At 39.8% G+C, this 13,427-nt stretch overlaps 1 protein-coding gene across 1 annotated transcript in view; it reads right to left on the bottom strand.

Annotated features, from left to right (window-relative positions):
• The window catches only part of rhag (Rh associated glycoprotein), a 47,318-nt gene extending 42,739 nt beyond the window's left edge, over window positions 1–4,579 (bottom strand). Inside the window, exon 1 of the mRNA XM_041188037.1 lies at window positions 4,308–4,579. Coding sequence (XP_041043971.1) covers window positions 4,308–4,482 — 175 coding nt within the window. The 5' untranslated portion in view covers window positions 4,483–4,579. The remainder of the gene's footprint in view (window positions 1–4,307) is intronic.
• Window positions 4,580–13,427: the final 8,848 nt, after the last annotated feature.

Here is a 13,427-nt window from a genome sequence, read left to right as displayed (position 1 = left end):
TTGCCCGATGTCATCACATGCTATTTCATGCTCAAGCGGGTTGGGCGCGCACCCACATGCTGAGTGAAAAGTTCTGCCCCATGTCTCTGTGATGGCTGTTAGGACATAAATATTTATTTCTATCTGTGCTAACAGTTCATTCATTTTGTCATGAATACTGCCTGCATTCAAGTATAGTACCTTTAACTCTGTTTTTTTGTTACCATATTTGCAATCTGTGGCCTCATCTGCTGGTGCTCTCTTAAGTTTGTACTCTCTATCCCTTCTTGCCACAGTCTGTTTATCATTGCCCAAATCACTACCCTGCTCCATTACCTATTGTTTCCCTATGATTTACTACATTTCCTCTCATATGATCCCTTCCCTCCACTATTTAGTTTAAAATGTCAGCTATGAATACAAATGTGTTTTCATAAGGAATTAAGTACTTGAATAAAATATTTGCTATGAAAAGGGATTAAATAGTTGAAGGAATTTAACTGTATTGAATGGGTCTTTATGAATGAGAGTTTTTTTTTTAAAGTCTGCAATAGTTACTTGGAACTTTATTTTATTTATCTCAGCAAGGGTCCTGAGGTCTGCCCATGAAGGGTACTGGTGAGTTGGCATGGACGGTGTAAGGGCAAAGAGTGGTGAATGGGGGAGCATGTGTTGGCACTAAGTTGGCATAAGGAGTGTAAAGGGACATGGGGTTGGTAGAGAGACATAGGTTAGCATGAGGAGTATGAGTGACTATGTGGGGGTGGGTGAGGGGCATGAGGTGGTATAAATTTGCATGGATGGGGCATGGGGAGCTTGTGAGGAGGGGGTGAGGGAGTGTGAGGGGTGAGGGCTAAAGGGATTTTTTTGTTTTATTCTTTTTCTTACAAGTCCTGGATCACCGAGGCGGGCCTTTCAACTGCCTGCGTCCAAACTCGGCAACCCCTTTGGCTGCCTCCAAATTCTTTCTGAGGCAACAATATGGGAAGGTGTAACAGGACATTTCATCTGTTTTCTTAATCTAATAACCTTAATGGAGTGAGTTTACAGGATATAGTTAGGTTCATCAAAATCCTTAGCTTTTTCATCATTTTTCATATCTAAATATAGGTGATCCAAAGAGGATGGAAATGACACATGCAGTGTGACCACGGATTCGGACTTCTGGCTAGCAGAAAAATCATTGCTGCAACTTTTACATTAACGTGATTTTATGTGAATTCTCAATTGAGACTGCTCATTGCAATTAAATACGATTAGTAATTTAGTTTTCTACAGATACATTTGTTCACACTTCAGTGGTGTTCCCTTGAACCAGGAGAGGGCCAACTTTGATCAATGCATTAGAGACTTTCACCGGACAGTAGAATTTGTCATTGAATTCAAATGTGAGGCAACAAACACCCTTTTCCCAAGACTTGATGAACAAATATAGGCGGTCAGAATTGCAGGACTGGTTGAGGAGTATTAAAAGGATGGGTTAAAACTTTTGGTGTAATCCATCAGAATTGTTTTATTGAAGGCCTGTTTTATTTTATTCATGGTGAACTATATGCAATGTGAGTGGGGATTTAAAATTTGTTTAATCTGGTATTATTTAGCACACAGCAATTTATAGCATGGAAGATGAGCCTTGCTGGGGTGAATTTATCTAAATTGAGAATTGCTATAAAATCCAGTACTTTGGTTGCATTAATGTAAAACTTGCAACAATGATTTTTCTGCTAGCCAGCAGTCAGAATCTATAGTGACCTTGCATCTGTCATAGCAATATGCTTTGGATCATCTATGCTTAGGTATAAACAAATGAAGATAAAAACTAAGGGCAGAATTTTACACCTCACAGGCAGGCACGCGCCCAACCCGATTGGGCGTAAAAACCGCTTGAGATAATGTCGAGCAAGCGTCCCAACGTCATTGCATACTCACACAATATTTCGCTCGGCGGGCATGCACAGAAGTCAGAAGCCAACAATTAAGTGGGCAATTAAGCTCATTAACAGTGCAATTGTCTGCGATTTTTTGTGGCCTGTCCAACCTTACAGTTGGCAGACGGGCGAATAGGCCAGGCGGCCTTTACATTTTTCCTCAATCCTCATCTAAGGGCGGGATGAAATTTCTGTTAGGAAATAAAATAAAAAGAAATATCTGGGGACAGCATTTTTGTGAGGTATGCATTCAGGTGCTTGATTGTGATGCATGGATATTTTTCTGCAGCTCTTTACAACTATATCCCATTATTTTCTGGTCTGTAGCTCCCTAAGGCAGCTGTCTGCCTTCAGGGAGATCTCTTGCAGTTCTCATCCATGCCCACGGTGACCTCGTCGCCCGCCCTCTTCCTACCCCCACCCGACAGTGCTGAGCTTTTCAGTCCGTGTTTCATGCTGGCGGCCAGTTAATTGGCCAACCATCGTGAAATTGCGGTCAGGAGCCAATTGTGTTCGAGAGTCCATTTCCCTGCCTCTTCCAGGCCCACCAATCACGTGTGCCCCAACGACAGAAAAATGCAGGCCTAAGGATTTTAAAGAACGCACCTATATCCTGTAAACTCACCATATTAAGGTTATTACATTAAGGATACAGTTGAAATGCCTGTTTGTTCTCATTTCCTTTGTTCTACCTTACATTAATGCATTGTGTCTGCAAAGCATGGTTTTCCTTGTTACACTCAATGAAGTAAAATTCAATGTAATTGCCATTCAAATCAGTCCAACAGAACCATTTTAAATTATATGAAATGCTGTCTATCACAGTCTCCAATAACAGGGGGCACTGACAACTGACTCACAAGCTTCAACTTTATGTTATAAATAATAGAATATCAGGGAATTGCAATGATATAAGATCCTGATAGCTTTGAGTAATGTTGATAAATGGTTTGGGCTTCACTCTCAGTTTATTTCAATATCTGCAGCTTATCACATTTTCTTGCCATGTCTTATCATATTTTACACACAAAAATGCAGACACATGCACATACGCAATAGCACAGATAGAGGTAGTGAGGTTAATTTTTAATTTCACTGACTGTGTGGTAACTTTCTGGATCACTCGCCTGTTATAGAATCTGTTTGATTTTCATACCATTGAAATTAATAGGATGAAAATTGTGTGACTTCAGCTAAGGACAGCTGATCTGCTTCACTGAACTGAATCATAATTGGACAATTATCACTCAGAATATACTTACAGGAAATATTTTTCTGCATCAAATGTGTAGCTTTAGGTTAATCTCTAGTTTGTTTAACTGCTACATACATTACAGAAAGAGGACATTTGTGTACAAAAAATGAAAGCAGAATGTACATAACAGTAGATTAACATCAGAAGCAAAAATGTTTCAATATGCATTCCTTTTCAGATGCTGGCAGAGATTTGGCTATTTTCAGTATTTTTTGTTTTTAATTTCAGAGTTCAGCATTTGATATTCTTAATTTTCATCTCTAACTTGAAATTAATGTATTTCTGGAATTTGACAAGAGTTTGCAAATGACTTGAAAAGTGAACTTTACAGAATTTAGTTAGGATTTGGATTATTTTTGTGAAAATACACTTACTTGTATTACAAGATGTTCAACTTGATATTTTGACTTGAACCATTTTACACAAAAATACCTCTTACATACAATCACAGATGAAACTTGCCCCATATTTGCATTGAATTTTAGGTTAGAATTGTAAGAAGGAAGCTAAGGAAGTAAATCAATGTCCTTTAACAATTGGAAACAAACACCCAGTAATAAAAAGAAAATGCCCAACTCTGCAACACCAAAATACTCCTTCCAATTTATGAAGCACTAAGCTCCGGCAACACCTAGAATAGAGCGTACACAACCAAATTGGTTACATTATAAAACAATTTTCTTCCAAATTCTTTTACTTAATTTCTTTTATAAGTGTACTTCATAAATACATTATTTATATATTTTAATTCTTCATAATTTAGAGTAATCTAGTTTGTGCAGATTAACAAACAAGTCATCTGTGCATTACAACCGGGAAGATTTAAAACAATTCCAAAGCAAACAACTCTATTTTACACCTCATTTTTATAACCCTCTTTTTATATTCTCTTATACTGAATCCTGCCATAGAAATTGACTTTTGTTTTATTGAAAGGAATTTAAAAAAAAATTACGTAAACACTTGCAACAATTATACCTAAAAAACACACTTCATAGAAAAGCAAATGAAACAATTTCAGGCTTTAAGGTTTAACCATCATATTACTGGAGGACAATAAGACTATGGTTTTTAAAAATGCACCAAATAGCAACATACAACAATATAAGCTTAGCTATTACCTTGACTACTTTAGTTATACTCACTTGGATATATTTTGTAGAATGGGTCTGGACTCTTAGTGTCGTTAAGAGCAAGTCTAGAATTAGCTCCATCATCATATGTAATAAAAAATGCATATAAAATAATGATCACAGCTTCCACTACTAAAGCCAGTGCAGGAAATTTAAAACGCATGTTGGTAGAGTAGGATGCAGGCATCTCACAGCTTATCTTTGTCTGAGCAAACTTTCTGAGATATACTGCTTGAGTATAAAAGTGGCTTTTAGTGACTGGAAGCCAATAGCAATGGAATAAAACTGGTCAGTAGTTCACGCCCACCGCAAAAGGGTGGGACCAACTGGCAAGTGTTCAAACTAGCTGTATTGCCGTTGTTAAACACTACAATTTTGCAAGTCTTTTGCAAACAAAACATTGTTACTCGTCTAACTTTCTGAGGTTGAGCCCCCAGGAAATGTTGCAAATATAACCAAAAGCAGATTGACAGAAACTGTCTCCACATTTTGCCTAAAAATAAGTTTCTTGAAAAGAAAATCAATGACGTAATATTGGCTTCATGCCCTTTGCTTACAATTTTTTCTGGATAATAAGTATAAAATTCAAAAGCAAGTAATTATAAGTGCAAAACCAAATAGGAAATTGTATTAGCGTAGCAAAAACAAAGAAAGAGCTTATATTTACATGGCAATAGTGACCATAATATAATACAGTTTAGGGTAATAATTGAGAAGACATGAGCAGGCTAATAAATTGGTAAAAAGCTGATTTTGAGGGGCTGAGAATAGAACTTGGGAAAATAAAATGGACAACAAAATTAGTGAATGATGAAGCAGAGCAGCAAAATTTTAAATAAGGTTACATTGGGCTTTCAATGGAGCCCAGAAAGATATATATTCCACTAAAAAAAATAGAATACAGTCAACAATAATAAAGCACCATGCCTGAATAAAGTCAAAAGGAAACGATGAGGGAAAGGAAAGGCCTGGACAGCAGGACAAGGGAGGATTCAAAAAGAGAAGTCAATAAAACAATAAAGAGGGCAAAGAAAAACTAAATTAACATATCAAGGAACATAAAACAAAATTAGTAACATTTTCAGCATGCATAGAAATAAAAGGTGGAAAGTTGGAATGGGAATCAGGTCATTAAGGACCAATCAAATAGTGAAATAGCAAAAATATTAAATTATGTTTTGCTTTAGTGTTTATTTTGGGCATGTTATTGGAAGGTAAGGTTGGAAATCATATAACCACAACCATTGTAAAAAGAGAATAAGTATTAAATAAACTAATCAAACTCGAAGAGGATAAAGCCCCAAAGGATCTAGGGTAGAGATAGCAGAGGCACTACTGCATATATCTAATAATTATTTACAAAACGTGTACTGCCAAAGATAGCTATCTTTACATAAATAAAAAACAAAAAAACTGCGGATGCTGGAAATCCAAAACTAAAACAGAATTACCTGGAAAAACTCAGCAGGTCTGGCAGCATTGGCGGAGAAGAAAAGAGTTGACGTTTCGAGTCCTCATGACTCTTCAACAGAACTAGGTGAATCCAAGGAAGGGGTGAAATATAAGCTGGTTTAAGGTGTGTGGGGGGGGTGGGGGTGGTTTGGGTGGGGGGAGAGAAGTGGAGGGGGGTGGTGTGGTTGTAGGGACAAACAAGCAGTGATAGAAGCAGATCATGTTGTCTGTGACATCTATAATGCACAAGCGTTCATGATGGTGGGTAGGGTGGGTGAGAGAAGCAGCCACGCATTAGGGAAACCTTATATAAAGTGAGCATTCCTCTGCAATTCAGACAGTTCAGGCATAGCCACATTGATATGATTCATGTTGGTCTCTTAGTTTATCTGCCCACTCAAGCAACACAGAGGCATGAAAGTGCCACCAACTGCTCCAGAGCTTCCTCTGTCTTCTTCGATATACCGGAGATACAATTTTAACTCTCTGCAAGTCTGCTGGCACTACACCTTTTTTTGACCGATTGTTAAATAGGTGGAATCGTGCCTCTGCAATCTCTCTGGAGATTCTTCAACATGAATGATTGGAGACATAAAGGATAAAAACCTGGTCCAGGTGGATTGCATCTGCGCATTCTAAAAGAATCTCCAGAGAGATTGCAGAGGCACGATTCCACCTATTTAACAATCGGTCAAAAAAAGGTGTAGTGCCAGCAGACTTGCAGAGAGTTAAAATTGTATCTCCGGTATATCGAAGAAGACAGATAGAATATATTCAGAGAGCTATAGGTCAATCAACTCACCATCAAGATTTAGGAAAAATAATGGAATCCCTAGTAAAGGAGAAAATAGAAAAACATCTCAAAACCAAAAATATAATAATGAATATTCAACATGGATTTCAAAAGGAAAAGTCTTGTTTGACCAACTTTATTCTTTGAAGAGGCAACAGAGTAGATAAGGTTAATGCAGTAGATATCAATAGATTTCCAAAAGGTCTTTGATAAGGCAGAATATAATAGACCAATGAATATGGTCAGAGCATGTAGAGTCAGAGGACCAGTAGCAGAATGGACAATGGACTGGCAGAAAGCAGCAACTTGCAGTAAAGCATAGGTATTCCACAAGAGTCCCATAAGAATTTTTAAATATTTGTTCATGGGATGTGGGCGTCGCTGACTAGATCAGTGCCTGATTACTGGATTAGTGCTGGAACCACTGTTGATCACAATTTGTATTAATGATTTAGACTTTGGAATCAAAGTACAATTTCTAATTTTGCGCTGACACCAAATTAGGAAGGATAGTCAACTCTGAGGAAGGCTGCAACAAATTACAGGAGGACATTAATAAAGTTGCAAAATTAGCAAATGAATTTCAACATAGATAAGTGTGAGATATTACATTTTGGTAAGAAAATAAGGAGGCCACATCTTACCAGGAAAATAAGGATCTAAATGGAGTAGAGCAAAGGGATCTGGAAATAAAAACATGCAAATCACTATAACTTACAATGCAGGTCCATGATGTCATAACAAAGTCAAGCTAAACAGCAGGGTTCATATTCCAGTGGGATAGAATATAAAAGCAGGATGCTAAACTTGTATGAACCATGTTTATACCACAGTTAGAGTATTGTGTGCAGTTCGAGTTGCCATATTGTACAAAGGATATTGAAGGGCACTGGAGACGGTGCATGAAAAGATTTACAAAGGTGATACCAGAACTGTAAAGTTATACCGATCAAGAAAGGATGAACAGATCGGGTCTCTTCTCTCTTCAAAAGAGAAGGCCGAGTAGTGACCTAAAAAGGCCTTTATATTTATGACAAGTTAAGATAGAGTCGTTACAGAGGGTGCATTTCCACTTGTAGGGAGGAGCAAAACTAGAGCCTTGCAATATAACATGATCACCAAGAATTCAAATAGGGAATTCAGGAGAAGCTTCTTTACTTAAAGAGTGGAGAAAATGTGGAAATTGCTACCACAGGGAATAGTTGAGGCAAATTGTCCAGATGCAATTAAGAAGCTTTGTAAGCAGGAAAAAGGAATAAAGGTTTATGGTGATAGAGTTAGATAAAGAATGATGGGAGGAGGCTTGAATGGAGCCAAATGGCCTGTTTCAATGATTATTGATCTTTATTTAATTGTTTAAATGTAGCTTCTCATTTTTAAAATCTTCATTAGTTTATTCTGCAATTCCAGCATTTTTATTTTGCAATACATATAATCAGATTTGTCTTAGCACACCTTACTCTGTAAGAAAGACAATTTAGACTTAGAAGACTTCCTCCTAATATTTAATAATTTGTTTTTTTCTCCCAGAACAGGTCGCTAGTCTGAAGCCAGAGGCTATAGCTTGAGAGGCACAGCTCTGCATCAAGCATGGCTGACCAGGAGTCTCTCCCACTCTTACTGCCTGACATGTGTTGGAAGGATTTGCAGGTTGATTATGAATGCACCTTCTGTGGCCATTAAGTCCCACAGTGGGACTCAAACCTGGAGCTTCTGGCTCAGAGGCAGGGACGCTACTCACTGTACCACAAGACTTCCTTACATCAAATCAATACCGTTACAGTTTGCCCTTTTGTAAACACAATTTCCTTATTTAAATAGCTCAATGACAATTTCTGCAAGTGGACTGTGCCTCCGACATACAAAGTTTCTGCATTATTGCATTAAGATTTTGCCAGGGAATCTAGCCTTTTCACATTTTGCATTCATATATTCTTTACTGTTCCTTAGCGCTCTTTTTTCTATTTGGGAACACATAATTATTTGATCTAATATGTTCATAGAAATACATTTGAATAGACCTTTACCGTGCAGAGTGGGAACTAAAATCGCTATTTGTAAGTTGGGTGATCAGGTTTCAAATTAGCGTAATTAAATACAGCAAGCAGGTAACACTGTACATCTAAAAACCCAAAAAGGGCAGATAACTTTTCAATTTAGTTCAACGTGAAGTCAGCATACGGCTAACATAATTTGCTAGGAAATATGTTGTATTTTTTTCAAACTTTTCCTATTATCTTTCTTGCTGCAATGATTGTGGGTGGAGTTTGAAGATTGACTTTGTAACCTTTTGAACTTCTCTATTTGAAGTTCAGCCAAGATAAGCAACTAAAACTAAAAGATCATGTCCCTTGATTTGGGACTTATTCAAGTAGGAATATGACATAGCTGGAATTCCATGATTACAAACATTGCTTAAAATGTATTTCAACTATTTCCTGTACCAGTAGAAGTGAAGAAAAGTGGATCATCTGATTGATAAGGCAACAATGTACAAATTATAAAGTACGCTTCATGAAGCTTTGGAATTCTAGATCACTAGAAATTATTGGCCCTGAATTTGCTGGTGTGGGGCATCTCACAGTGTGTCTGGTTTGTTAAAATTTTTTCCTCAACCTTCAGCTTGCAAAAAGTGTTGGGCTGTGAATTTATGGAATTGGAACTAATAAAAGGGCTACCAGGTTTCTGGGACCTTGGTGAATGATGGGACCAACAGTCTATCCCCCTAACAAGTTTACCAATGAAATCTAGAGATTGAAAGAGAAAATCAGAGGAATGACAGAGAAGATGCGTAAATTAGGTACAGAAGGAAAAATGCAGTGAGGGGAGAAATATTTGATTAAAAGATAGAGGCTGGGATTTTCAGGCTCCACCATGGCAGGTTTCCCTGCAGTGAGCCATTCAATTCTGTTGACTTTGGCGGGACTGGAGGATCCCTTTGGTGAGAGGGGATGAAAATCCCGCCCAGAAAACAAAAGACAGCATAAGTAATAAAACATTTTTAAATTCCATTTTTCACAGCAAAGTCTGGAATTTTATATTTTACCAATCTTTGGGTGATTGAATTGTTTTCTAACGTATATAATTTATCTCTATTCAAATCTCCCTGTGACTTTCGTCATGGCTTAACAATAAAAATCATTCTGTTTGAAGCCTCTAAGTGCCTGATGTTTAATGCCCTCTATTTTTGCCTAACTCAAACAAAATACCAAATCAAAACCTGGAATAAAAAACAGAAAATGCCGGAAAAACTCAGCAGATCTGGCAGCATCTGTGGATAGAGAAACAGAGTTAATATTTCGAGCTCAGCATGTCTCGCCTTTGAAACTCTATCAAACACCCCTGAGAAAAAGGAAAGCAATGAAGGTGAACAAGGTGAAAGAGACAAATAAAAATCCCATCAGAGAGAAGGGCAGTACTTCTACAAGGTAGTTATAAAAACAGGAATTTCTGGAAAAATTCAGCTGGTCTGGCAGCAACTGTGGAAAGAGAAACAGAGTTCACGTGTGGAATCATCCGGTCCCGTTTGCATTGGTCGGTATGGTGGGCTGTGGGGGGACAATTCGGTGCGAGGGGCAGAAATTGATCTCACACTGGCGTGAAATCACATGGGATCATCCGATGGAGTCCACCATGATGGATCATAAATCCCACTGGAGGCCGGCATGAACCCGACTTGCATCCCACCGGCCCAGAACACGTCTGGACAAGTGCAGAAGTCAGGACTTAACTTTCGTGCCTTGATCAGATCGTGGACATCTAAGGAGATGAAGGTGCTGGAGGCTTACAGCTACCGTCGCTGGAGGAACATGTACATCGTATGCTGGGTTGATCCTCATGCGCATGGCTCCACTGCGAAGCAACTCTTGGAAGGTGGGAGGTCTCTATGCAGCAGCTTCGACTTCACTGAGGCTGCGGAACTTTGCGAGGTCAGATCATCTTCCATGCCCTCTGCTCTTCAGACCTGCTTTGGAACTTCATGGGCTTCGCCATGGGTTGGTACAGGTGATTGGCAAAGTGGAGGAGGTGGGGGGAGAGGAGGTTCTAGGGAGTGGGAGAGGAAGGTGCACTGGGAGGGTAGGTTGGGTGTGGTGTTGAAGTTGGAAGGGGGTTGGGGTGGGTGAGATTGGGATGGGGAAGGAAGGTGTACAGAGGGAGGAAGGAGTACGTGGGAAAGAGGGTGTAATGGGGGAGAATAGTGCAGATGGGGAGGTAGGTGTAGGTGGGGAGAAAGGTTAAGGAAAGGAGTTTGGAGAGTGGAAGGTGTCTAAGTAAAGGAGGGATTTTGGAGCGGGTAAGATGTCCTGGTGGGGTGCATAGGGTATTCGGAGGGGGAAGGTGTCCAGGGGTGGGGGGGGAGAACACAGTGGGGGAGGAAGGAGTAAGGGTGGAAGAAGGTGTTATGTTGGAGGAAAGTGTTGCAAGGTGGTGGAATGGCCAGGTGAATGTGCGAGTGGGGGGTCCGTGGAGTCAATGACTGCCTCCTGAGGAGCGAATTCAGGGTGGGCATAATAGGATGGAATGGTAAGTGTGAGAGGGGGCAGAGGGAGCAGGTAGGGTGTGAGGTGAGAGTGTGTCGATACTGGTAGAAGGGGAGGCAAGAGTGGTTGGTGCGGGCACAGAGTCAGACACAGACCCTGGGGGTGGGAAGGAGGAGATCAGTGAGATCAATGTGGATGGGGGAGGAATTTTCAGGAAGGTAGTTGTTGTTCCATCTATCGGATCGCTTTGTTCAGCGAACACAATTGCTCGCCCGGCTTCTGGTGAGTGAATTGGTTGAGTTCCGAGGAAGAGTCATGGTGGACTCGAAACATTAACTCTGTTCCTCTCTCCACAGATGCTGCCAGACTTGGTGAGTTTTTCCAGTACTTTCTGTTTTATTTTAGATCTCCAGCATCTGCAGTATTTTTCTTTTATCACATCAAAACCTGGATGTTCCAGGGCACTAAAAGATTACGTAGTGATAGCATCTAGCATTAAACTGAAAAGATACCACACAAATATCTAACTCACAACCACTGGGCCTGATAATAACCTAGAGACAGGTTGTTAGTGGGAGGATGAGGTGGGGGAGTTGGGCGGGTGGGCCACTATAGTGGGCACAAAACCAGGAAAAGGTTCTGGTGTGTCAGAATGTCTGAATTTAACGCAGCAGCCTAATTATAAATTTACTTCCCAGTTTGGAATCCCCAATGCTCAATAACAGGTGTGGTGGCACCCTCATGATATTCTTTCAACCTAACTAATTAAAGGGCCAATTCAAAGGTGGCAATATGAGGAGTTAGAAGTTTGTACAAGGAGACAGTGAAGTTGAAAGATAGAATCAGGGCAATCAAAGCCTGCAGCCCAGGTTAACAATGTGTCAATTTGTGTAATGCTGGGCTCAGTGAGAGGCTGGAAAGAGATCATTTCCCCTGGAACAGGAGGAAGAAACCAACTGCTGTCACTGATGTGGCCTGGCTGGAGGTGGCCCAGGAGATCAGCAGCAGGAGCACTGTGACCTGTTCCTGGATCCACTGCAGGGAGCATTTCCATGAGCTAACCAGGCTGGGAAAGGCAAGTACAGTTGCCACCCCCTACCTCTCCAGCACCACCACCCTGTCTTGTCAAACCTACTCCTCACATCATTCCTCATATCCACTTAATTAACTAAATTTCAAAATCACCCACTGTTAACTTCCTATCCTATTCACCTCCTCATTTTCCCAATGATCTGTCACCGCTTAATTGTGTCAGACTCACCCCAATCCTTTTCCATCTGCCTGCTTGCCAGGGCTGCTGCTTTCATTGCATCAATCAGTGAACACATGATCATCCAGTCACTCATAGATCTATTCTTTCCTCATTGAGGGAGAAGACAGCAAAGAATACAAGTGCGAGGGAAAGCACTGGAGGTATGCCTCCACAGATTGTGCAGGTGGCAGCATCCCTGATATTGGAGATGGAGAAACTGGGGCTTTGCAGCTGCCTGTTGATTAAATTAACAACCTCTGACCCACACCTCATACAAGGCAACGTCAGACTGACTTGACTTTAACAGTACGCAAAAATAATAATCTTGTGGAGTGGAAACATTGTCACATTGTGGGGCCTCTGTGGAGAACTTCAGTCATGGGGCTATCAAACCAGTGTTGCAGGCTATGGCCATAGCCGTGTGGACTTTTGATGCCAGCATGCCTGCTGCCTTGATCAGGGTGATAGGTACTTATCTGTGGCCTTACAAGGCATTTCTGACCTTCCCTAAGTTGCTCTTGAGCAGAGAAGCAGAAATGATGTACCATCGCCCAAGGAAAGACATGATGGCGAAAGGCGACCTGGATGTTCTTTCGACTTAATTAAAATAAATTGGTTTGTTAATCTTTACTTCAACTGTTTTCCAATGGCAAAAAGTCATTTTTTTTTTTTTACTATCTGTAACCGAATGTCCCTAAATTAGGGACCGCTGAATTGTTTAGTAACAATCAAGTATTTTATGAGTTGGAAAAATAAATTCAAAGCTTAAAGTTATTGTACAAGTGGAAAGGAAACAAAAGGATTAAATCATGAATGATCATAAACAACAGACTATAAAAACAACATAGTTGCAAAAAAAGTGATCTGAAAACAATTTGGCTGGGGTAAGTGTGAGCTTACTGAAGGTGTGAGATTTTGACTGCTAATGATTGCATTCTTTACATTATATACCTACAAGAACAGATTCTGCCCAGATCTGTGGGTGCATGTGACAAAATGTTGGTTAAACATTGTTTGGGTCTTTATTAATAATGTTTCAGGTACAAGGTCACTGTTAAAATATTACTGATGAAAAGATAAATATTTGCGTCAGACTCAGTTTTTTTGTAACTAATTACAATTTTAAGGGTATATAATACAAACAATTTCCCTAA

Source organism: Carcharodon carcharias, chromosome 5, assembly GCF_017639515.1.
Source record: "Carcharodon carcharias isolate sCarCar2 chromosome 5, sCarCar2.pri, whole genome shotgun sequence".
Lineage (NCBI taxonomy): Eukaryota > Metazoa > Chordata > Chondrichthyes > Lamniformes > Lamnidae > Carcharodon > Carcharodon carcharias.
This window is presented reverse-complemented; position numbering and strand designations above follow the sequence as displayed.